The sequence below is a fragment of the Scardinius erythrophthalmus genome (genome assembly GCF_964197995.2).
Source record: "Scardinius erythrophthalmus genome assembly, chromosome: 25".
Taxonomy (NCBI): Eukaryota; Metazoa; Chordata; class Actinopteri; order Cypriniformes; family Leuciscidae; genus Scardinius; species Scardinius erythrophthalmus.
The window spans coordinates 29,953,754-29,979,434 of record NC_138245.1 but is presented as its reverse complement, the minus strand read 5'-3'; the positions used below and the strand labels follow the sequence as shown (position 1 = coordinate 29,979,434).

The 25,681-nt window shown below is 37.1% G+C and overlaps 1 protein-coding gene across 1 annotated transcript in view; it reads left to right on the top strand.

Moving 5' to 3' along the window:
* Window positions 1-25,681, top strand: part of flnba (filamin B a) — an 83,608-nt gene that overhangs the window by 23,312 nt on the left and 34,615 nt on the right. Inside the window, exons 2-17 of the mRNA XM_081358028.1 lie at window positions 7,612-7,860; window positions 8,627-8,724; window positions 11,374-11,521; window positions 13,420-13,613; window positions 14,375-14,537; window positions 14,612-14,812; window positions 17,265-17,402; window positions 18,466-18,592; window positions 22,013-22,149; window positions 22,241-22,434; window positions 22,942-23,055; window positions 23,144-23,287; window positions 24,712-24,835; window positions 25,003-25,163; window positions 25,247-25,337; window positions 25,417-25,586. Of these exons, the coding sequence (XP_081214154.1) occupies window positions 7,612-7,860; window positions 8,627-8,724; window positions 11,374-11,521; window positions 13,420-13,613; window positions 14,375-14,537; window positions 14,612-14,812; window positions 17,265-17,402; window positions 18,466-18,592; window positions 22,013-22,149; window positions 22,241-22,434; window positions 22,942-23,055; window positions 23,144-23,287; window positions 24,712-24,835; window positions 25,003-25,163; window positions 25,247-25,337; window positions 25,417-25,586 (2,453 nt within the window). The remainder of the gene's footprint in view (window positions 1-7,611; window positions 7,861-8,626; window positions 8,725-11,373; window positions 11,522-13,419; window positions 13,614-14,374; window positions 14,538-14,611; window positions 14,813-17,264; window positions 17,403-18,465; window positions 18,593-22,012; window positions 22,150-22,240; window positions 22,435-22,941; window positions 23,056-23,143; window positions 23,288-24,711; window positions 24,836-25,002; window positions 25,164-25,246; window positions 25,338-25,416; window positions 25,587-25,681) is intronic.

Here is a 25,681-nt window from a genome sequence, read left to right as displayed (position 1 = left end):
ATGTATTTGTTCGGTTCTTTTATTATTTTATGCAATCCACAACACTCTAACCTGCCACGCTCGTATCTCTGTTCAAACCCTTCCTTCCCGCTCTGCCAGAAAGCTGCGGTCATTTACTGACGGAAAGCATGAAATTACCGTAATAAGCCGTATATTGCAGAAAAGCGTATGTCGTCTACTGTCAGGGGTAATTTGAAGGGTTTTGATAGTGCAAACGGTTGAAAACAGACGATTTAAAAGGGTTAACATTAAAAATTTGAGATCAAAATATAATTTGCACAGTTTGACGTGATATGATGAGCGATTGTTAGATTTAATCAGCGCTATTTACTGCAATGCTTTTTTCCCCTTATATAGTTGGTCAGAACAAAAGTTACTTGTTCAGATGAAATTTTGGTCATACTTCCAAAAGTATAATCTGTGATTGCGAATGCCAGTATCCACACCGGCGCTGTGATCGACAGCCGCACCTTCTCCTCAAAACATGGGATTCATCCGCGATTCATAACTGCAATTGCAGATTTCAAACAGAGATGGCGACAAAGAGGAAAAATTACGGACTGCAGCTTTAAGTTTTCTTTAACCGCATACAGGCATTTATGCAGAAGATTTATCATAGATGTGATGTGAAGTTGACCTTCGACCTCTTCAATCCGTTACGGTCTAGTTTTGCACGGTAATCTGAAAAATACTGCGTTCTGTTCAGTGTGTCATGAGCGCATTGAGTGTCTGTGTGATGGTTAAAGTGTGTGTCATTACTCAGAACAGGTGTGTGTGTTCCTCTTGGTCTAATGAAACGTCTCTTTCCTCGGGCGTGTCTTGTTCACAGTTGCTCTTCACCTGGAGAATGTTTCAGTCGTGGCCTGAGGCGCAGGTGTGTTTCGCTGGTTTCTGAATGGACCAGGAACCCCTATTGAATTACCAGCAGGCACAACTTTACAACTTAAACAAACACACACTGATGTTCTCCAAAAACACCCCATGTCTCTAAGTAACGGCCATCATTTGCCAATGAAACGACAGATACGTGGAAAAATAGAGACCTTGTTTTTACGGATTTTCATTTGCAGGGCAGCTTGTTGTTGAATGGCATAAGATTATGATTCTTAAGAATAATAATAACAAAGCATCTCTTTTAACGTTGGTAGAGATTAAGAAATAAGATTGATTTATTTCTGTCAAACTGTCCGTTTTAATGTATCAATTAAAAACTCAGATGCAAAGACATTTATTAAATGTCTTGTATTTTTTTGTTGTTTTGAAGAATCTTTTAATTATTTAATTATTTGAATATATGATTTAATTTATTTAGCAATACTTATTTATTTGGTTGAAATGAGAGTAAATGCACTTGTATGAATTTATAATATTAATATAATTATATATTTTTTAAAAAAAAATTATACTTTAAAAAATTGTATTTACTTTTTTATGGAATATTATATTATAGGTGGTTTATTTTATATATATATCATAAATTCATAAATGTCTCATAAATTCATAAATGTCTCTTTGGCGATAAGAGATGGATTGTCTGAAACCGGTCCTGCCTCCCCCTCTTCCTCTAGTGTTGTTGTGTTTCTGTTTGCTTCGTCGCCATGGTTACCCAGCACAGGCATTGACCTTGTTTCCTTAATCATTTATCTCTAAATATACAGGCGGATGTTGGTGAAAGAACTCCTTAGACGGTCACCTGGATTCTTGGTTGATCACCTGGTGCTTCTTTAAAAATAAAATACTGTTTTTAGTTTCAGTGATACTGATGGACTCTCGTCAGCCTGACAGACACTCAAATAATTCGATACCCAGTTGAATTTCATGAGAACATCAGTTTCTGGAGCATTTCATTCCTAAACAAGGGGAGGGGAAATCAGTTTTGAAATAATGATAATTATAATACTTTGTCCTTTGATAAGCACCACCACTAATAAAAGTATATTAATACTAATATTATTTATATGATTGATAGTTTATGCTTTTTTTGTGCATTTTGGCCATTTTTTCATGATGCTTAAAGCATATTTCCCCCTAAAATTCAAATGACCTTTGCATCCAGATGTTCAGTTTTTTAATTACTGTAATGTTTTTTTAGATGCATAAATTGTAGTAAATACAGTACTACCATGACATATAAATACATATATTAATTTGTACACGTATGAATGTGTGCATGTATGTGCATACACTGTGTATTTTGAAGATTATAAAAAATAATTACCAAATAATTACAATAAATATATATTACTTATATTATTTCAAGTTTTTTTTCTCACTTTTTTGGGGGGGATCCTGACAGGTTTGGTGAGATTCAGCTCAACTTAACTGGATTTCTTTCTCTTTCTGGGCAGTTTTCTCTTTCCCAAGCCTCTTGTAATCTTGCGTTTCATCAGGCTGTGGCCGTTGAGGGAACAGAGATCCTGTATGACGGCTGTATGGGTGGAGTCTTCTGTGTGTTCGCAGGCCTCGGCGTTACTCAAACGCATTTCCAGATGTACTTCTCTCGCATGTGCCCGTTGTCAGACGGCCAGGCTTAACTTTGACAGGTTCAGCTCATCTCGTTTCTTTTGAAAAATCTCAATGAACCATAAATTTCCCCTTTTTTTTTGACCAGTGGTCTTTGAATCTGATCATCATGGCTTATTTTCATATATGCTGGTGGAAAATTCATGGCTTGTCTCCTTTATCATTCTGACCTTTACCATGTGCCCGCTGGACGATCTCAATACTTGAGTCCATGTCTTGTTTTAACTCTTGATAAGTGAATGGAAAACCTCAGATTTACCTTGAACCTTCTTCTAGAGAGATCTGAGGAAGCGGAGCCCACATGCTCTCGGGGTTTGTGGGTGAATCGTGTGTCTGAGGCTCGAGAGAGCGGCTGGTGTAATGGTTCGTTGGGTTTAGGAGACCCGCCCTGAGGAAATCTGCTGCCTGTGCCTCTTTTTCTCACCTAATCTCATGGAAGCAGAGCCACGGGAGACACGCCAGCGAGGGGAAAGAATGAAATAATGGAGCAATGAGTTACAGGAGGTTGCAGCTCTGAGAATACATTGAGGTTTTGCATTGCGTGAGCCGTGTGGCGTGCAGAAGGGTTACGTCCTCGGCCTCTTACATTTGCCAGTCAGAACGAGAAAGACATAATTTCTTGCTTAATTGACTTGCATGGTCACATTTCACCCCACAATTCCACAGGACATTGTGTGCATAATTGTCATGAAACTTAAGTATGTTATGGTGTCTTTTGCAATTCCCATTGTTCTTTATGATTCTCATTAGATTCCCATTTTATTAGTATTTGTTTAACTGTGAATTGGCGTAAATCATACATTAAAAGTGATAATACAAAAAAACTACATATTTGATTTTATTTACATTACACTGCTTTAATAATAAATATTTAATTTATTATTATTGTTGTTATTATAATTACATAAATAGTCATGAAATTATTTATTTCTTTTACATTCAAAACACATTTTCTTCTCTTTTGTGTAATTTTTGGAGTGAAATGCGTCCCAAACGTGTTTTAGTCTAGTTTAGTGAGTTGCTGCCATTCATCTTTGCATAAGTGCAATTAAAATTCACAATTTTGACATTTTAAAGAGGTCAAGGTCATCCACCGTATAAAGCTGCAATGATTCAATATTTACATGCATATCAATCTCAAAATGAGACGTATAAATCGCAACAGTGGTGCTGTAGTCATTTATGGCCGTTTTAAAAGCATTAAACGCAGTTCATTTGGATTTCAGTCAACAAAACTGTGATTTGACCTTTGACCTTTGACCAGCCCTTCAGGATAACGTTCAGGGAGGAACTGGTTTCATAAGCATTTGTTGATCTATCCAGGCCAGTTCCCAAGGAGACATCAATAATAAAGCTTCAGGCTCCAGAAGCTCATGGCTTTTATATCCTTTGCTAAGTCTTACTTGACCCATGCTAATTCTCGAAACTTTGTGAATGCCTTAAAGATATTTATGAAAGATATTTATGCTTTTTTTTATTCTGAATGCTGCTTCTTGCTCCCTGTTCCAGAAGTTGCCTTTTTTTTTTTTTTTTTCGCTTATGCATATTTCATATGTGATGGACATATTTCATGATGGACATATTTCATATGTCGCTGTTTAAGCATGAAAAGTCCCTCCAGCGGGAGTTCTTCTCTATATCAGTGTCAGTGTTTCTGAACTCCCTAGTCTTGAGTTTTCTTCCGGGATCGAACACGTCACAATATTCCTCATTTAAATAATTAATATGCAGAATAAAGGGGCGGAGCCTGGTTGAGTTAGTCAGTAGTGTGTTAAACTGGCGGTTATGGTAAGGGGCGGGACATTTCCCAAACACACTCGAAGCGCTCGACCAATCACAACACGCTGCTCCAGCCGACCAATCAGAGCACAGTGTGCTTTACAGAAGGAGGGGCTTCACAGAGACAGGAAGTAAACAGAGCGTTACTGACAGACTGGGAAGAGAGGAGCCGCAACAATGGAGAATATGAGGAAAATAATCAACATTCAAGCAGGAAAACCTGTTCTAGTAGAGCCTGAAAACTTCTAACCTGGCCTCTTTCACTCCAAGCTTTGCTTGTTTTTCTTGGTATATTCACTTCTCCTCTTGTGTGTGATGCTCTATATCTTCAGTTTGTACTAATACTATAAGCGCACGTTTAATGTGTTTGTTTTGTGCTCTCAGATCGTACTGACTCATTTCTGGGTGTAACATGCGATGATCGGCCGTGTATTCTCGTAATTGGATTATGTCAGTGTTTGGATACAATTTTGGACAACTTTGTAATCACGGTTTTTAGCCATCTGTTTGGATTTGTCCTTGTTGGATGTCATCCGGTTGGAATGAGTGTTTCTGATAGTGAGACTAATGGAATAGCAGGATAAACTAACAGATACGCAGATGTGCTGGTGTATTTCCAAGCACTCGTCTCAGCCCGTTATCTTAAGCAGTTTTAAAGTGACCATCTTCCCCTTCATGTAGGAAATGCTTGTAGTATTCTTCTGTAGGTGTGTTTCCAGGCAGGATTTTCCTTGGGTTTCCTGGTCTTTCCTCAACTGACCTCCTAGAAACAATGACATGCCCAGATGACGTTCTGTTTATGTTGCGTTGCGAGGAAAACCTCATTACTGTATCATCACTCTACATTTCAATTAAAGCCCAGCATGAACGGCATCTAAACACCATGTTTACGCTCTCTCTCTCTGTGTGTGTGTGTGTGTGTGTGTGTGTGTGTGTGTGTGTGTGTGTGTGTTCAGCAACTTTCCAAAACTTTCTGCTGTTCATCTATTATTCATGAAGGAGTTTGCTGTCATGGCAACCTTCGTTCTGCTGTCGCCTGAATGCAGAGAATCATCAGTCGTGTGGTTCTATTGTTGAGGCGTTCCTGTGGCGAAGTCCTTATGGAGATCCCATTAAGCAGGAGCCTCGGGAGGCCTGGAAGGTTTTGTTCAGTGCTAATGAATGATGCTGGGCAGTCCAGAGATGCACTGAACCCCTGTCTGGCACTGAGCTCGTTTCCAGGCTCCTCAGACCCTGCCAGAACATTCCACCCGTCTGGCTCGTCGCTCCAGTGGCGGCATCAACTGATCCAGATAGAGCTTAGAGCGGTCACTGGGTCAGTCCTGCGTTTCATGCGTTTGTGCTGCAAACTATTAAAACAGTAGTTAACAAAATCAATATCTCTTTAACTGGATAGAAAATCCTTTTTAAAATCCTATAAAAAATATAATATGCCCACACGTGCTTATATACATGCATAAATTGTAATATAATATATTTATGTAATTTTATAGATAGATAGGTAGATAGATATAGATATGTATATGGATATAGATATGTATATAGATATATAATACTTTATCTAGTATAATCATATATTTATTTGTTTTTTAATATATTTTTAAATATAATTATTGCGTAATTATATTAAATGCATATTTAATTTAAATAAAATATGCACTAATTTAATAAAATATTATATTTGTAATTATTTTTATGATTTTTACAAATATTTATATTACTTTATTTTATATACATACATACATACATGCATACATACATACACAATTAAAAATATAATGTATAAAATGATATGCATTATTTCATTTGAGCAAAATGTTAATATTGAAAAAAAAATATAATAAGGGTGAGAGAGTAGAAATGTGTGTACATTTAAGTTTTAGTGTTTTTGTTTTTTGCTGTATATTTTTAAGCAATTAAATACCATACAGGACACAAACCTGAATGCCAAACTGTAACTTCAGGCTAGATTAGTTTTAGTTTCTTGTCAGATTTCCCCTGATCTTTGGCTTTGCTCCACTGTGTGCTAAAGTTCAGCTCCATTCCTGATGTTTGCAGAAGACGACTGATACTGGAGGCAGAGGGAGCGGTCGACGCACACGCACGCACACACACACACACACACACGCACACACACACACACACACACACACACACACACACACACACACAGCCCTCAGTATGAGAACAGCACAGCAAACATAAGAGCAGTATCTGGAGCAGCAGTGTCTGCTCTTCTGAATAGACTTGTCGCGAGCGTGATGATGTGTGGAGTGTTAACAGTCACTAACAGCTGTGATTCCTCCTGGAAACATTTGCTTGGTGTGTACTGGAATAATCTCAAGTGTGCTAAAGCCGTCTTTCTGCCTCAGTGCTGGTGACCATACTGTAACTAAACACAAATCTTAATCTCGTTTATTTTCTTCAGGAGTGCGCAAGATATTTTAATTGTATAATAAATTCCTTTTAAACAACGATTTATTAACTAATGTATGAAATGATTAGCCAGAGATCACGGATTGGTTTCCAGCGAGTCAGATTGACCTCTCTCTCTGACGGGTGTAATATTGATATAATGATGCGTTCTCTGTGCAGCCCGGCACCGGTCACACAACCCACAATCTCATTCTCTCTGCTACTGATAAAATATGGAGTCATTCACAAACATACCCCCCCCACCCCATTTATCTATTTATTATTAGTCTAGTCACTGTTTGCTTTGGCAAATCATTACTATTGCCCATAACACACACTGCAGACTGTACTGTGTTCCTGTCACACTTATACTCTACTACATTGTGTCATTAGTGATGTTTGCTAAAGCCAACATTTATTCATCTGATTGCCTCGTTTATTAATTTATTTGATTTTATTTATTTGATTATTATTGAGTGTTTTTGATTTGCTTTATTTTATTTATTCATCTTATTTATTTATTTTTATTTATTTGGTTTTATTTGATTATGATCATTTGTTTGTTTTATTTAAATTATTAATTTTAATGTTTATTTATTTTATTGTTTGATTTAGTTTATTTATTTGTTTATTTATTTGAATGTTTTTGGTTATTTACTTGATTATTATTTGATCGTTTAATTGTTTATTGGATTTATTTGTTTTTGGTTTATTTGATTTTTTTTTGGTCATTTTATGTGTTTAAGTTGTTTATTAGTTAGTAGTTTGTTCTTTATTTGCTATTTTTATTTATTTATTTATCACTTATTTTTTTTATTTATCATTTTGATTTCAGCACTTATTTACTTGCTTTTTATTTCTTATTATTTTAACCTTCTTTCTGCCTCTCAACAGACAGCAAAGCGATTGTGGACGGGAACCTGAAGTTGATCCTCGGTCTAATATGGACCCTGATCCTCCACTACTCCATCTCCATGCCCGTCTGGGAGGACGAAGACGACGACGAGGCCAAGAAACAGACGCCCAAGCAGAGACTGCTCGGCTGGATCCAGAACAAAGTGGCGGACCTTCCCATCACTAACTTCAGTCAGGACTGGAGGAACGGGAGGGCGCTGGGTGCTCTGGTGGACAGCTGCGCTCCAGGTGAGGATTCAGAGCTCGTAATCCTCTAGATGAGGGGAAAGGTGTTAGTATGCTTTCATTCGTGCAGCTATTGTTGTTTATTGGACAGCTGGGCTCGTTTGATCAGTGTTTATCTAGATAGTGAATTGACTGCAAAACATCTGTGAATAAGTCCAAAACTGTTAGTGCGAAACATTTCTGTTGTTTAAAACATTAAAGTCTATTATTTTATCCATTAAAACACATCTTTGATCATCAAAATTACACGTTGAAACGTTTTTTTTCCTTAAAGAAAAATGTATTCATGATTTAAAATAGCTTTAATGTAACTCTACATGCCTCATTTAGTATGCGTGGTTCTATGAATATGCAAATGAGCCCCGCCTCCACTCAGAGATCCACTGGTTGACGATCACACGTTGATCTGATTGGTTACAAGGTAGTTTGTGACGTCAGAAATACTCAGCAATGCTGTCGACTTATGAATTTACACATGGTTTGTCTTAAAGCATATTAAAAACACCACATAGACTTATAAAAAACATTTAAAAGCTTGATTTTCACCACAGGGGGACTTTAATGAATTCTTATTTGTAATTCAGGACCTTTTAGTGCATGTTTTCTTGTTTTATGATAATCATTAGATAATTCTATAAAAACTCTTCAAGCTTTGCAATATCCCTGTCACATTTAGTACTTATATTGCATCATTAGTGGTATTTTCCAAGACTGACTGTTGTTAAATATTGCTTATACTTGGGTCAGGAGTTTTAAATTTGTTTTTAAGGCCTGTGTCCTGACTGGGAGATCTGGGACTTGAATAAGCCAGTGGAAAACGCCACGGAGGCCATGCAGCTCGCTGATGATTGGCTGGGAATTCCACAGGTGAGCCCGAGACCTTTAACCCCTCGTGCATCAGGATGAGATATTTAATCAGTATTAAGGCGCCACAAATCTGTTGCTATGCCAGTTCTGCAAAGTATACCATGTTCTCTTTTCCTCCACTCATGCTTACCGCTCAATATCATCCTCAGATAAGAATATGGGCCTTGGGTTCGGTGTGCATACACAAATTCATCAGTAATAGCCGCTGTGTTTGCTCCCAAGTTAATATGATACTCACCACACCTCAATCTCTCCTCAGCAAACACGCGTGTGTTTTTCTGATCAGCTTCAATGTGCATGATTTCCATTATACTCGTTGAAGCAGAAGATTTTTCATTAATTCAATTTAATTCAGTTCACATTTTTCACAATAGACATTGTTTCAAAGCAGCTTGCAGAAAGTGCATGAGTCCACATTACAATTCAGAGTGATCTGTTATCAGAGGTAAGTTCAGAAATGTACATATCCACATTATACCTACGCCCCATGATGCTTTGCGTGAATTATGGGTGTAACTTGCGTTAAGGCGAGACACGGAAAGCAAAAACATAGTTTTTTTTTTTTTTTCACTGGTCAATTTTGGGATAATAACATGTCTTCTTTTAGACTTGTGGTGAAAAAAAGTCAGAAATACACATTTAGGTCTTTATTTTACTACACTTTGTCTGTTTGCGTGTGCAGATTTCTCATAAATTCAACAAAAGTTGGCGTTGTAAATCATCCCGCTGTCTGCACCGTCATCACATACACCGTTAGAAAGCTCTCTCTCTCCTGTACAATGCTGTCGGATCCAAATATGGTCATTTCCTTTTTTATCAGCAACCAATCGTGAAAGTAAAAGGGGGGATTTAACTCTAAATGCGCAATCTCCTTGGCTGATATAAATCTTTTAAAGCCCGTTTTCTCAAAATGACTTTTCTCTCATTCTCCAAGTCTGAAATCTCCACTTCAGTAGCACCGATATACACCAAACTCTCCAGTCTTGTACCTAGTTATATTATGAAGACATTTAGAGAGGGATTTGTAAATATATTATTCCTAGCCTGATTTATATAACATTTTATTCCAAAAAACATGGTGAAAATAAATTAAGGCCATTGACAGTATATTCTGATTTACAGGATAACAAAAGTAGATATCCATCAAATTTTTTTTCCCATCTAATATGTGAACACAATGAAAAGAATTTTGAACCTGGTTTTATCCAATACTCAGATTAAGTTTTTTTAAATATATGCAAATTAGCGCATATTTAATTAGATAATGCGTAATTTGCATATTTAAACATTAAATTACAGAAAACTTGTAATACATTTTTTCCTCATCTTAATGTAGGTAATCAACTGGGAAAGTTTCATAGTGATATCTGCTAGTTGAAAATGTTACCCTATTCACCTGTAGTGTCTCGCCTTAAGCTGTAAACATTAAAAGGACATTTAAAAGTGTAAAAGCATCAACAAGGTACTTTCAACAGACCATGAACAACCCAAAAAGCATGAATCTTTCCACAGCAAAATCGGATGGTTAAATATCACGGTAGTAATCTGTATTATGTGACATACGTTGCCTTAATTAAAAAAAAATATTTACTTCAGCATTGCGGGATACTATTTCAAAGTGATTTCAGTCTTTTTGACACATAATAAGTTGTATTTACCTGTGAAAACAAACCTGGAAAGAGACGTGAGGATTTGAGGAGAATAACGAGAGATTCTTTGTGCATTCCAGTGAATTATTAATGGAATATATCGTAAATTAAATCGGGAGAACAGACCACAAATGTGCAGTATATGTTGTCCTTTTCATAATATTACAGCGAAATGCAAAAGGAAAAGGAAGCAGTGACTGAAAATAGCTCTTGCCATAGATATTCTTATAACATGTCACGTTAAAATACCAAGTGTTACGTTATTGTTAAATAAAACATGAAAAAACTGATAGCTAATTGAGTCAGGCTGACGGATCAGCTTTATTTGTAGGGGAATTTTATGATTTGAAAAGATTCGTTTCAGTCTTTTTGAATGGAAGTTTCCCAAACCAGAAGTGCCGCCCATAATTCAAAACGCAGGAAGCTCGTCAGGAATAAGGTGGATACAAAATCACAATTAGCTAAAAAACATCTTTAATTTAAACAATGTAATCATTTAAGGCAGAAACAATGATCTCATTGAAGTAATGAATATATATGAAGAGTTCAGATGCAAAAGCCTCTAAGTGCCATCTGAAATCATCTTATAGAATGATCATTTTTATCAAGCTTGTATATTTAAGTTCAGTAATTTCACTTAAATGACAATTTAATAGGTAATTTTCATTGCCATTTAAGTGAAATTACTGAATTTAAATATACAAGCTTGATAAAGATCATTCTAAAAGAGAATTTCAGATGGCACTTGCATTTGCATCTTGCATCTTCAGAGGATTTTGCATCTGAACTCTTCATATGTTTGTTAAATGATTGACATTTAGAAATATGTAGCATTGGTGCCTGTCGATTGCAGAGTTTGCATCAACACAACACATTACACCAAACTTCAAGCCTACCGTTGTGTTATAAACTGTGTTTTCACTCTTCAGGAATCAACATACTAGTCTCGCTTACGGTTTGCCACACATCACTTCCTCTTCAACACTGTCTGTCGTTCCAGGTCATCGCTCCAGAGGAGATCATTGACCCCAGTGTGGACGAGCAGTCAGTTATGACATATTTGTCACAGTTCCCGAAAGGCAAACTGAAGCCCGGCGCCCCTCTCAAACCCAAACTCAACCCAAAGAAGGCGCGCGCGTACGGCCCAGGTGAGACGCTTCAGCTGACGAATATTCCTGTTCTCTCATGTTTATGCATTGCCTAGTAACATCCAGCGTTATCTACAAAACGGCTCTCGTGTTTTTATTTTTATGTATGCATAGTAACACCTAGCATTATCTGCGAAACGCCTAGATATGTTAAGATTATAGATTCACACGGATTCAGATCCATGTCATTCCAGAGTTTCAGGTTATTGTAAGTCTCATCAACCTTTTCTAAATGGAGCGTTACGATCAGACACTCTCAGATCACAGAAGCGTGACGAGATGGTTTAAGATCAACATTTTCCCCCGCGGTGATCTGTGATGTCTCTTGCGTTCTGTTAATATTGACTTTGGTCGTATACATTAGTACCGTGTGAATACAGCACAGCCCTGTCAGGTTTTGTGATGGATGGAGTGGAAGTGTGCCTCTTACCTGTTGTAAATGTGGCTTAAGCTGTAAAAACGGTGGCTAATGAGTTTAAGAGTTATGATTCTCACACCAGAGGTGACCTCTACAAATTTTCTGTGACCTAAATTACTAAAATGAACCACAAGGTTTTGGTTGTGACGTCTGCGGTCTTGGGAAATCTTCACCTCTGTTTTTGAACAACCATATGATTTACAGCAGAGAATGAAAACGTCAGATTTATGTTATTTTTCCATTAAGTGATTATGTCCTCTCTGAAAGCACTACAAACTAAACTCGACACAGTTACCCTTGTTTCTTAAATCACACATGTTCCCTGTAGAGAAACTGAATCACTGTTTGGAAATAAAGTATTTTATGAGCTCAGAGGGCCTGTGTGTTTGTGGGGATTTGTGCGGTTTGCCTCAAACTAAAAACTAAAGGAGTATTTTTAGACCGTTACGAAGTACATTTTCTGATGACAATGCAGGTTTGTGTTAACCGCTGTGGTTCTGCCCAACATCTGATGATATCTAATATTTATGTTTCTTTTTGTGCATGAATTATGCAACATTTGGTTTGCACAAGTAGAGGATTAAAGGGACTTTCTGAAGTCTTGATTTTGTTTTTGGGCTCTACTAGAATAGGTTTTCATGCTTGAAATTAACCCATAACCGCAAGTTTAGAGTATGCCTTGGGCGGAAATTATCTAAATGAGGAATATTGAGACGTTTTCGTTCCCAGAGGCGCTTTTTCCCATGAGTTTCCCATGTTTTCATGCTCAAGCATGTTCGCTTGAAGTGCAAGAACCAATGAGGTTCATTCTCGCATGTGACGCTGTGCTGTTATCATTGTAGATGTGGTGCGGACTCTGCTATTCTTTTACATTTAGAATGATTTTAGACCAATATCTTTGTTATAGTTATCGTCCTTTGTGTGAAAGAGTCTCATCTAGGGCTGCACAACTATGACAAAAATCATAATTTGATTATTCCCTTGAAATTGTAATTGCGATTTATAAATTACGATTATCACGATTTACATTGAATGATGTTTTGAATGGCTTTATGCCATTGTTTGAAGCCACTGCATGCCATATGTTGTTATATCAAAATAAACAAGCTGAAAACACCCTTCCTGAAAAACTTTTTATTGCTTTTCTGTAGCATTATGTAGTCATATTAAAATATATATAAAAATATTTCAGGAAACCAAAGTAAATGTATGCATGGTATTATAATGTTATATTAAAATTAAAAGAATGGGGGGAACAACCCTTAAGATCTGTAGAAAGGAAAAACAACACATCTTAAGCACACAGAATAATGCAAGTTAACTTTTTTTTTTTTGTAATTGCGCCTTTAAATGATTACATAATCGTGGCATCTGTAATTGTAATCGCGATTACAAATTCGATTAATTGTGCAGCCCTACTCTCATCTCTGCGTAGACCTGAATGATTTTTTTCTTTTGCATGCTCTGTGTGTGTTTGCAGGCATTGAGCCGACCGGGAACCGGGTGATGCGTCCGGCTGTGTTCACGGTGGACACCTTCAGCGCAGGGCAAGGGCAGGTCATGGTCTATGTTGAAGACCCTGAGGGCCGAAGAGAAGAAGTCAAACCTGTGCTCAACGAAGGCAAAAAGACCTTCAGCGTGACGTACATCCCTCAGGTCATGGGACCGCACAAGGTCAGGGTGAACCCGTCAGTCTAAAGCGGTGCTTCTCAACCTGTTCGACTGCTGTCTACAATTATCATCAATTTGCTGCTTAATATTTCTGTGGAAAACGTGATTCACTACCATTCAAAGGTTTAGGGTTAGTCAGAGATAAAAAGAAAGGAATTAGTACTTTTATTCTATTTGTAGCATTAAATTGATCAAAAGGGACAGTAAAGACATTTATAATGTATCAAAAAAATTTGATTAACAAAATATTTATATTTCAAATAAATGCTTTAAATTCGTCAAAGAATCCTGATTTCAACAAAGATATGAAACAGAACAACTCATTCCAACATTAATAATAAGAAATTTTTCTTGAGCAGCAAATTATCATATTAGAATGATTTCTGAAGGATCATGTGACACTGAAGACTGGAGTAATGATGCTGAAAATTGATCACAGGAATAAATTATAGTTTACTATATAATTCACATAGAAAACGGCTATTTTAAATTGTAATATTTTACATCGTTACTGTTTTTACTGTATTTTTGATCAAATTTGGTGAGCAGAAGAGGCATTTTAAGTCAGTGTCAGCAAGTTCTTGTCTTTTGTTTTTTGTTTTTTTCCATGCTGTCGTCCTGTTCAGCACATTTGCATGTTTCATAATAGTCATATGAGGCGTATATGTGTAAAAACAGTCCGTCTAATATGTGTAAATAGACGGCAAATCTGTTTCCTTTCACTTCTCTGTGAAATAGACTCACATTATTTGTGCAATCCTCAGGTCACTGTGCTTTTCGCTGGACAGCAAATCCCAAAGAGCCCGTTTGAGGTGGACGTGGACAAAGCCCAGGGAGACCCCACTAAAGTCACGGCTAAAGGACCCGGGCTGGAGCCGTTGGGCAACGTCGCCAACAAACCCACATACTTCGACATCTACACTGCAGGTCTGACATGTCTGACTTGATTATGGGATCATTTTCTTACAGAAAACAAGTCTTGAAGTCCCTGTGTTAATCAGGTGCCGGAGTGGGTGACGTGACCGCCGTCATTAAAGACCCTCTGGGTAATAAAAACACTGTGGAGGCCATCATGGAGGACAAGGGTGAAAGCATCTTCCGTTGCACATACAAACCAGTGCAGGCTGGTCCTCACATCATCAACATTACATTTGGAGGCATCGCCATCCCTAAAAGCCCCTTCACCGTCACCATCGGCCCAGGTACTTTACCCAGCGCCCTCTTTCTGAGCGTGCAATTAGTTTAAACGTACTGTTGGAACAAGAAATGGAGTAGTTTATTAGTGTTTTTCATTAAACAGTGTTATAATTGTGAAGTTAATCGAATCAGCGCTGTGTTTTAGGCTCTCGGACGTGTGGATCGCCTCATACGGTTGTGTTGTTGCTGAAGGAAAGACTCTAGTAATTGCATGTAGTTATGGGATTCTGCAACACGCTATAAAATGCGTGTAAAAAAGCCGCAGTTCACCAGAGCACTCGTTTGTGGTGTGTGTGTGTGTGTGATGCCGCCAGCTTCTTTAAAACTGACCTGTCGTGCCATTTAAGGTCAGCCTTCATTTCCATTTAGTTAAAATGGTGTTTGTTTTCCGTGCTCAGAACTGGAGATACAAGTTGACACTCAAATATCAATATTTTCATGCACTTTTTGTTGTTTTAGATGTTAATTGTGAAGGTACAAAAAGAAATTCTGTACAGTCAGTCCCTGCTACGCTTTATCTATTTTCTGCATGCTTGCACATGAATGCGACGTGGACTAGTGAATCTGTGCGTCACTAAATGCTTTAAACCTTGTAAAACACCAAATTCCTTTTCCCTGAAACCGCTTTTCCAAAGCAGGTAATGTGCAGCGGGTCTGTTTTAACTTTAATTGATTTTCCCGTATAGTTGGTTAAACGCTATCATGCTCCTGATTTTACAGGCTTGTTTTTGCAATTTGTTTAATTTGTTTGCAACATTGTTGAATCCTGTGATGCGGATTGGATGATTTCTTCTTTTTTAAACCTAATGCGACACGAGTCATGTCTTGTGTGCATCTCAAATTATTATAAAGTAATATTATTTTATATACATTTTTATACATGATCGCCAAATTGTTCAAGCACAGTGGAAATCTGAAGTCTTTTTTTAATTTGCATTTATCAGAATTTTTCCCCGGATCATGTTGCCCTATAAGACTCATTTTTTCTTTTTTCATTTCATGCATCATTTCTATGTTTTTCTTCCCGCTGTAATTCATGGTTGTGTGGTTTTGAAGGACAGTAGCTTTAGTGTTCCCATAGGATCCTATCGATCATTTTTTGATTTTTTTTGAAGCAATTGTAGTGGGCAGGTTTTGATGAGCATGAGCTCAGGAGCCAGAACACGTGAACTTCTGAACGAGGAAATCAGCCACATGTGCCGTAAACCGAAACGAGACCCACAGGAAAATGGCTCATGCATTTGAACAGATATTTTTACTTTTACAGCGCAAGATGTTATTTCAGGACGTTTCACAAGCAAATTAAAGAGCTTCATAAATCCATTAAGTGCACACAATGTTCGAAAAAAACATTTCCGAATCCTAAAAACTCTACTATGAAAAAAGATAACTGGAAATAGAATTAAATTAATAACATGCATTAGGTTTTTTTTGCAGTAATTTTTATGAAACATCAATGTTCAAACGACTCTCTTGGTTTGTGCTCCTGACAAGGGTGTATTTTTAGAGTTTAACATCATAAAGTGAGTCTATATTGGTGTTTCTGTCCCGACGGACAGTGTTTTAAGCTCAGGATGAATGAAGCTTTGTGTCTCAATGGCACTCGGCTGTCCAGCTCCACCCTGACTCACATCTGAACCTAATGAGAGAGCAGAGCGGGGATCCACCTCAGTCTCCGTCAAAGATGCTATTACACTGAATGTGGGTTTTGGCTGGCTCTCTGTGGACACTATTCTGGTGTTCTGGAAACATTACAGGACTTTATAATGTATAATGGTAGGGTAATAATGGAGTGTTTAATTGTATGTCTGGTATTACGCAGAAGGATTTTTCATTTCACGGAGCTTGAGATGAAAACAGCAGCTCTGCAGGCTTCTAGATGAGAGGGTTTCTGGAGGGTTTTGGTTGATTTAAGCTGCTTATACCACGTCATATTTTAAATTCTTGATCCTGATTGGCTGACAGACATGCAAAGATGTTGCTTTTCTTTAACCGCATTCTTAAATTAGGGAAAATTGTCTGAAGATTTTGATGAGAAATTGTTGTAGAGAATATATTGTTTATATACTGTATTTTATAGTTTTTGTACTATAATTTTTACCACTTTATTTCATATATAAAATAAAGCACATGCATTATATAACTTTGTATGTATGTGTATATATACACACACACAAAATGTTTAAATGATATCTAAAATATAATATACATTTTTACACACACACATGCACATGCATGCAGTAGTCAACATTTGAAGTGGATCAAAAATGGGATGGATGGACAGACAGATAGATAGACAGATAGATAGATAGATAGATAAAAATGCAGGTATATATAGATACATAAAGTATATGTTATATAGATTTATATTTATTTATAATTCTATTAGTTTTTGCGCATAATATTTGACTTCAATGTTGAATAAATCAGTGGCTCGTCATGTTTTGTGTGTTTCAGCGTCTGTTCCCGGTGCGTGTCGTGCCACTGGACGAGGTCTGCAGCCCCGAGGTGTGCGGTCACGACAGGTGGCCGATTTTAAGGTGGACACTCGTAACGCTGGAAGTGGAGATCTGAAGGTCACGGTTAAAGGACCCAGTGAGTAACAAAGCAAAATAAAGAAGTTTCTGGTTGATTCAACACAGAGCCATTGACCACACAATTTTCCTTTCTTTAAAGGCATACTTCACCAATTAGCATTAAGCTTTGTATCAGTAGAAACCCGGTAGTATTCTCGAGTGACCGTGCTTCCCTCCCTCATGTCCCCCTGAGACGAGAGATTTCTGTATTGTGTGTCTGGAGAAAAACCTCAGATGATGCAAAAATCGTCATTTATCTTCATCATCGGAGGCTTTTTAGTCCAGAGGCGAGAGACTGCAGCCAGTAGGAGGAGCTCGTCCCGCATGTCTTCAACCCGCCCATAGGGGGATCTCACCATAAAACGCCGTCTTTTCAGTTTCGAGTCACTAGTAGCCTAGTTGTATCATTTCTCCCGACACTGCCCTCTGTAACCGGGAGGTGTGGCTTGGGAGTGTCCTCGTAGGGCAGTGAAGCAAGTGCATTCTGGGAGTTGTTGTCTTTCATCAACACGAGCCAAAAATACATTTTCTGGCTTTTCTCAGTCTAGAAGGCACCAACTTCTAAAATAATTTCACATTTCTACTACATAAATGACCCAATTTAAATACACATTCATCTTTCCAGCGGTGAAATATCCCTCCCGATGTCTCCTGCTCTATTAATCTTTGGTAATAAATGAACATGTTATTAGCATTGCGCTTTTTCATGTTGATGGTGTATTTAGAGTGAGCAGGGAGGGTTTCCCAGACTCTTTAGCCCAGATGGCACCAGCTACCCGTATCGATTTACATCAGCGGGTCAAACGTCAGCTTCACTGACTGAGATTAACGACCCGACAGGGTCACAGATGCTTCACTGACCCCGACTATAACTATGACTCAAGTTTATCTCTTTGGAATTTGCTCTGGACTCGAATGAGCTTTGAGCAAAGTTGATCCTGGTTTATCATTTATAATCTTAAGTGTGTGATTTATAGTAAAGTATCTATGGAGAAAATGCAGGGGATGTTAATGTCCAGATCTCTCTTATTCTTCTTTAATAGTTTGTGATTAAATCGTACATGTTTTTTGTTCTCTTGCAGAAGGTGTAGAGGAGCCTGTGAAACAGAAGGACGTCTCAGATGGTGTTTACGCATATGAATACTATCCACACACACCTGGCAAATACACCGTCACCATCACCTGGGCCGGACAGCACATTCCCAAGAGGTGAGCATCTCCTGAACCAATCACATCTCTCAGACTCATGCCGCTTTTACATTTAAGGCCAGAGCGACTTCACATACGAGACCACTGACGTCAGAGAAATCTGATCAAATGCAGGCGTAGTGTCTAGTGCCACCAATCGTGTTGAACCGGATCAGCTCCAGATGTTCTCAGTGTTATTTAGAGCTGCCAACCGGATAAATCTGATCAGGATTGTTTAGGTATAAAGACAAAGCCGTATATAAACAAATGAGGTTTGGGGTAAATGTGTGTGTTTGGTCTAAGTCAGAACAGACCGTGTTATAGATAGTTGGTGCATGTTCTGTGATTTGAATAAAGATTGGATTTATTGTATTCAAATTTTTCCATTTAAGGATCATCAGGGATTTTGTCTGATTGCAAAAGGCTTGTTTGTACATCTGAAAGGGTTTAATGTTGAGTATCATGTAAGACTATGACAGAGTGTATACTACATGACTTCATTTGTGTAGTGTTTAATTCAGTGGGTTATGAAAAGTAGATATAATGTAAGAACAAAAAGTTATATTATTGTTACCTAAAACTGAAAATGTTTTCTTTATTAGAAAAAAGCTGAAATAAGATATCATATAAATATTAGATGAAAACCTAAAAATAAATTAAAATGATAAATGTTGCCTTTAACTTGTTTTATTTCAGTTAAAGTACTAAAATGTATGGAAGCTTGTTTTCATCATGTAATATGAGGTAATTGTGACTTTTTATCTCTCAATTCTTTTTATTCTCACAATTTTTTCTCAGAATTGTGTGATGTAACTAGGAATTGTGCAATTCCGAGAAGTCAAGTCGCCATTCCAAAAAATGTTTTCTCAGAATTGAGATATATAACTCACTATTGTGCAATTCCGAGAAGTCAGGTGGCAATTACATTTTTATTTTTTATTCCCTGAAGAAACAAGCTTCCATTATAAAATCACTCGAACTAAAACAATTATTAATTAAAGCTAAATAGAAATAAATAAAAAAAATTCTAAAAATGACAAAGCACATTTTGCTGATCTTTATAGTATTCTTTCAGACCTTATTTCACCTCAAATTAGGAAGATAATATAATATTTTGCATAAAGACAATAAATATTTTTAAGACCATTGAGATTTTCTGCAATTTTACATAATTTTCATGACATTTCCCCCAAAAATTCTCATTGTATTTTTTTTTTTTTCTGATTATAATTCTCAAACAGTTTTTCTCATTTTATTTTATTTACATGTTTTTTTTTCGTCATTCCGAAACAATTTTTTCCTCAAAATCGTGAGATATAACTCACTATTGTGCAATTCCGAGAATTCCGAGAAGTCACGTGGCAATTACATTTTAATCTTTTATTCCCTGCAAAAAACAAGCTTCCATAAAAAATCACTTGAACTAAAAAATGTATTAAAGCTAAATAGAAATAAATAAATAAAATTAAAGCACATAAAAATATCTAAAACAAACTAAAAAGAAACTTAAAACATAAAAATTAAAGCTCATTTAAAATATTACTAAATACTATTATAGTATATAAATAATAACACTGGTGCAAAATGTTTTTTGAATTTCCAGTAAAAATAACATCACAGCATGAATAATTTTATTTTTGTAATCGTATGAGGTTTTGGTCATGCCGCGCACCGCTAGCATGATATGTAGCTGGTGTCCACTGCCAGGAAGACTCATTAGTGTGTAACCCTTGGCTCTGGAAAGCAGCATGACGACATGCTCTCCTGTGTGAGTGTTTGTTGGAGCTCTGGAAACGCTGCGTCACACGAGAGACGAGACCACCAGGAGACGGGCGTCGCGTGCGTTAATCCGTGTAATGTTTAATCACATTCATGAGCCGGCTGATGAATGTGGACCATATAGAGTAAACATCTTATTTAACACACTGTGGAACGGAAGTGACAGCTGCCTTTTCTGTTGGATTTGTTTTCGCTCAGCGTGAGAACATGCTTGTTTTTTTTTATAAAGCGGCTGGAGCACTAAAAATGCACCTTTTTTAGATGTTTTTCGCATTTTTTTGAGGTTTTATAAGACTGCACTTTGTGTGGCCTGTGGTGTTAACGTGCAGATGGACGCTTTCTGGTGATCACATGCATGCCGGAGTGTCGGCCAATCAGATCACTGGAGACTAAATGGCTGAGTGAAAGAGACAGGCTCGCATTAACACAATCACCCTCCTGTTCACCTGGACCTCAGTCTTACACTCAGACACGGCGGGGAAACTGAGACGTGACCCCTGTTAAAGTTAAATATTCGCCCCGCTGAGGTTGCTTCTATTAACACAAACTCTTTTTGATGGGAGGTTTCCGGTAACGTAGAGTCAGAGCGCAGATTTATGACGCGTGGTCGGATCTGAAATGGAACATTCTCTCAAACTGCATGTGCCGCTAAAGCTGTCAGGTTCACACACATTTGTTTAAATAAGGTGTTTAGATATATGCTCATTTGACACATAATGGGCATTTGGGGATTTAAACTGTCAAGTCACCTTTATTTCTATAGTGCTTTATACAGTACAGAGTGTTTCAAAGCAGCTTCATAGTGATAGCAGTAGTGTCATCGTTCAGTGTAGATTCAGTTCAGTTTTAAAGATCATCAATTATTAAATTAGTTCAGTTCTGCATCGTCCAGTTCTCTTCCAATAGTGTCAGTGCAGCCAAATCAATAATATTGTTGAATGTTAATAATTGTGTTCAGCCCTTTTTAACAATAATAATATTGTTGAATATTGAACATTTTGCTGGTCTTTATAGTAGTCTTTCAGACCTTATTTCACCTCAAATTAGGAAGATAAAATTATATTTTGCATAGACAGTTTTTTTAGGACCAATGAAATTTTCTGCAATTTTACATAATTTTCATGACATTTCCTCCAAAAATTCTCATTGTATTCTGTTTTTCTGATTATTATTCTCAAACAGTTTTTCTCATCGTTTACATTTAAATGTCTTTTTTTTGCATATATTTACACATTGCTACAATGTAAATACGTTCTGAAGAATTGCATACATTTTTTTTAAAAATGTAATTCTTATTATTCTCAGGTTTTCATTCTATTTTTTTCATTTAAATTCTAAATGTTTATTTTAATATTTTTTTTTATTTAATTGTTTAAATCTGCAGTGCATGGATTGCATTGCCACAATTTAAATATAAAAATTTGCATCACATAAAATATTTATCAAAATTTGCTTATTTTTACAGAAATAATGTCACATGTTTTTCTTAAATTAAATGCATGACATCTTAAGGGTCCTACAATATGCTTATGCAAAATTTGTATTTTTTTTCTTTTGATTTTTGTATTGAAGTCTTGTCTGAACATGAACTCACTGTGTATATGTATATGTGTGTGCATATGTGTGTGTATATGTACATATGTGACGTTTTCTTGTGTCCAGCCCTTTCGAGGTTCAGGTGGGCAATGAAGCCGGGCCCCAGAAGATCCGTGCGTGGGGACCGGGTCTGGAGGGAGGCAGTGTGGGCAAATCTGCGGACTTTGTGGCCGAATCTATCGGGACTGACATCGGAGTCCTCGGTGAGATTACAGGAGCTTTTTAGCACATCAGATCAGCTTAGACGTTTAGCTCAGGAGTCCCCAGCCTATGATCTAAACACTATTTCTGTAGGCTTCGCCATTGAGGGCCCGTCTCAGGCCCGGATTGAGTGTGAAGATCAGAATGACGGCTCGTGTAATGTGAAGTACTGGCCCACTGAATCGGGCGAGTACGCCGTCCATGTCATGTGTGATGATGAAGACATCGAAGACAGTCCCTTCATGGCCTACATCGTCCCTGATAACAAAGCCAACAACCCCAACCAGGTAACAAAACTCATTTACTTCATATATACACCATATTTAAAAAATGGCCATTACTTTCATGACAATTAAGCACATTTCTACCACAATTTCTCATTATTATAGTATATCCTAATATTATTGTTATTATTATTATTATTATTATTATTTTTTTTTTTTGTAATTATTAGTGATTCTCTATAGTAATTTTTTTTTATTAGAGTTGGTACTACACTGCCACAATTTCAATAATATAAAAAAAAATTGCATTGCATTAATTGTGAAGTTATATTATTCTCAAAGGGATTCTCAATCCTCAATGTAATTTCTATATAAATGTTTTTTTTTATTGTTAATTTTAATATTTATTTAAAATGCAAAAATCTCCTCCCCAAAAAAAAAAAAATTTGGAGTACAAATAGTGCAATCAAAACCCAGCAAACACAAAATGAAGTACTTTGACACATGCATTTATTAAGTTATCAGGTATGTATGTATTGTTTTTCTCAAATGTTCTTGCCGTGTTTGTAGGTCAGGGCTTACGGACCGGGATTGGAGAAGTCCGGCTGTATCATAAACAAGCCCGTTGAGTTCACCGTCGAGGCCCGAGATGCGGGAAACGGACCCCTGAAAATCATAGCACAGGTTTGATGGAGCATCAGCTAATGAGTGTGTGCACTGAATGAGTCGAACCTTCACCCATGGTGCATTTTAATGTGGTTCATTTTCCCAGGATGCAAATGGCGTCCCCATCGATGTGAAGGTGAAGAGTAAAGGAGATAACGTCTACTCCTGCTCATACACACCGACCTCCGCCGTCAAGCACACGCTGGCTGTGACCTGGGGAGGGGTCAGTGTTCCCAACAGCCCCTTCAGGGTAAGACCAACAGAGTCAGAGGTCACACACACAAAGGAGACTTCAGCTGTCGGTACTAACACCGTAGAGGAGCTTATCATACTAACTAAAGCTGATGCTCTTAACACTCCGACTGCCACATATAAACCTGTCATCGTCATAACCACCTTCGTTATGGAGCGCCACTGCTTTTCTGTCAAATAATTTCAGCTGTTCATTTTGTTTTTTTAATGCTTAATGTGGTTCATCACATTGGTGATCTGGCTTTAGGAAATAAAACGCAAGGATAAATGATTACAAAAAATGTTTACTAGTGCTAATTTGTGATTACATTGCATGTTTCTTAAGATAAGCATAAGCATGATGAGCAAAAGCGCTGTATTTTGTTTTTTAATACTGGCAAACATATATTTTTTTTGCTACATAATTACATTTTTAATCAGAAATCAGATAAAATTCAATGACTTCTTTTAAAACTTTTCTTTTCATCTGTTTTATCTCTCAATAAGGGAATCGTCCATTATTGCTTGTTACTACAAAAGCACAAAAATCAGTATATTTGTGATTTGAAAGTTATTTTCAGACATAATAATTTTGCACAGTAGGAAATTGTATTAGATTATAACAACACTGACTACTTCGATGATTGTAAAATGTTGTATTGTGGTGTTTGCAAGCAGAGTTGCTTTTTTCCAGAAGTCAAGAATGAAACTGAAAAATATCAAACTTGATTTAATATAGAAATTATTTATTTATAATAAATAACAAAGAACATTATGACTGAACTAATAATGATAAATGTTAAGTGCATGCATGGATGTATGAAGGAGTGCTCCTTTATAAGTATAGTGTTACAGAGTTCAACGTGAACATTTGTTCATGGCACACTATAATCAGGCTTTTGTGGTCCTTACAGTCCATTTCACAAAGCAAACTCACTGTGTAGTTTAAAGAATAGAACTTGCTTTTGCTTGACTGCTCATGCAAACACTAAATGTCAAAGACTCTGGAAAAATGCAGCGGTCAAGCGAAGTACTAACATGTTAATGTGTGCGGAGGGGAAAAGGGACTTTCATAAAGACTTTAAGTGTTTGATTCATGACTGAATGCATGTTTTTAAAATGTCACTTTCAATAAATTCTAATACTTCATATGTTTTAATGTCGTCGTGTGATTTATGTGAGTTTGAGTTTCATTTGTATTTTTCCAGTTGTCTTGAATGAAGTGGAAAAAATTACTAATTGTCCCAAATACTAACTTTAATAATACTAATTGTTTGTCAAAGCAACTTTATGCTGTGAAAATGCATCAAATGACTTGATTTGCATTATTTTCTTTCTTTCTCGGGATGTGCAATGAAGACTTTTAGCTGTGTGTGTGTTTTTTCTCATTCCCTAGTAACATTACTTGCTGAAATTAACATTCAGGAGACTTTATTCCTGTAGGTGAATGTCGGAAAGGGAAGCCACCCACACAAAGTGAAAGTGTTTGGCCCAGGAATCGAGAGAACCGGCCTGAAAGCTCACGAGCCGACACACTTTACTGTGGACTGCACAGAAGCTGGAGAAGGTAATGCATGTTTACTGCGTACACCAAAATCACTGCCATTTCATGTGTGAATCATACAGTTTTTCTTTCAGGTGAATTTGTATTTTTGTAATTGACTTTTTGCCATGAAAATAGCCTTAGATGCTGACATAGCATTAAATAAAACGATATATCAATCTATCTTTCAGGTGATGTAAGTGTTGGAATCAAGTGTGATGCTAATGTCATCAGTGAGAAGGAAGAGGATGTTGATTTTGACATCATTCCCAATGCCAATGACACCATCACTGTCAAATATGTTCCTCCTGGAGCGGGACGGCTCACAATCAAAGTCCTTTTTACTGATCAAGTGAGTGACCACCAAAGAGATTAGTAGAAAAAACAATTTTTGAATCCCTTTACAAACGTTTGGTGTGTTCATTTAAAATTCAGGAAATTCCGGTCAGTCCGTTCCGTGTTAAAGTGGATCCTTCACATGACGCCTCCAAAGTGAAAGCAGAGGGACCAGGACTCGCCCGAGCAGGTTTGTTGTTAAAAGGTTTGATCTTATCAAGAATCTGGGTTTAATTGGATGACTCATGTCTCTCGTTGGATTTTCTCAGGTGTGGAGAGTGGAAAGCCAACACACTTCACCGTTTACACCAAAGGAGCTGGCAAAGCTCCTCTGAACGTCCAGTTTTCCGGACCTAATAAAGGACAGCCCGTCCAAGACTTTGAGATCATTGACAACTATGACTATTCCCAGACGGTCAAGTACACCCCAGTGCAGCAGGTAGGGATCTGCAGTGGCGAGCCACAGATTTAAAAGCAGTTTAAAGAGGATAAATGGTAAAATTAGACATCTTTCAAGATTTATCTTCTGGCATC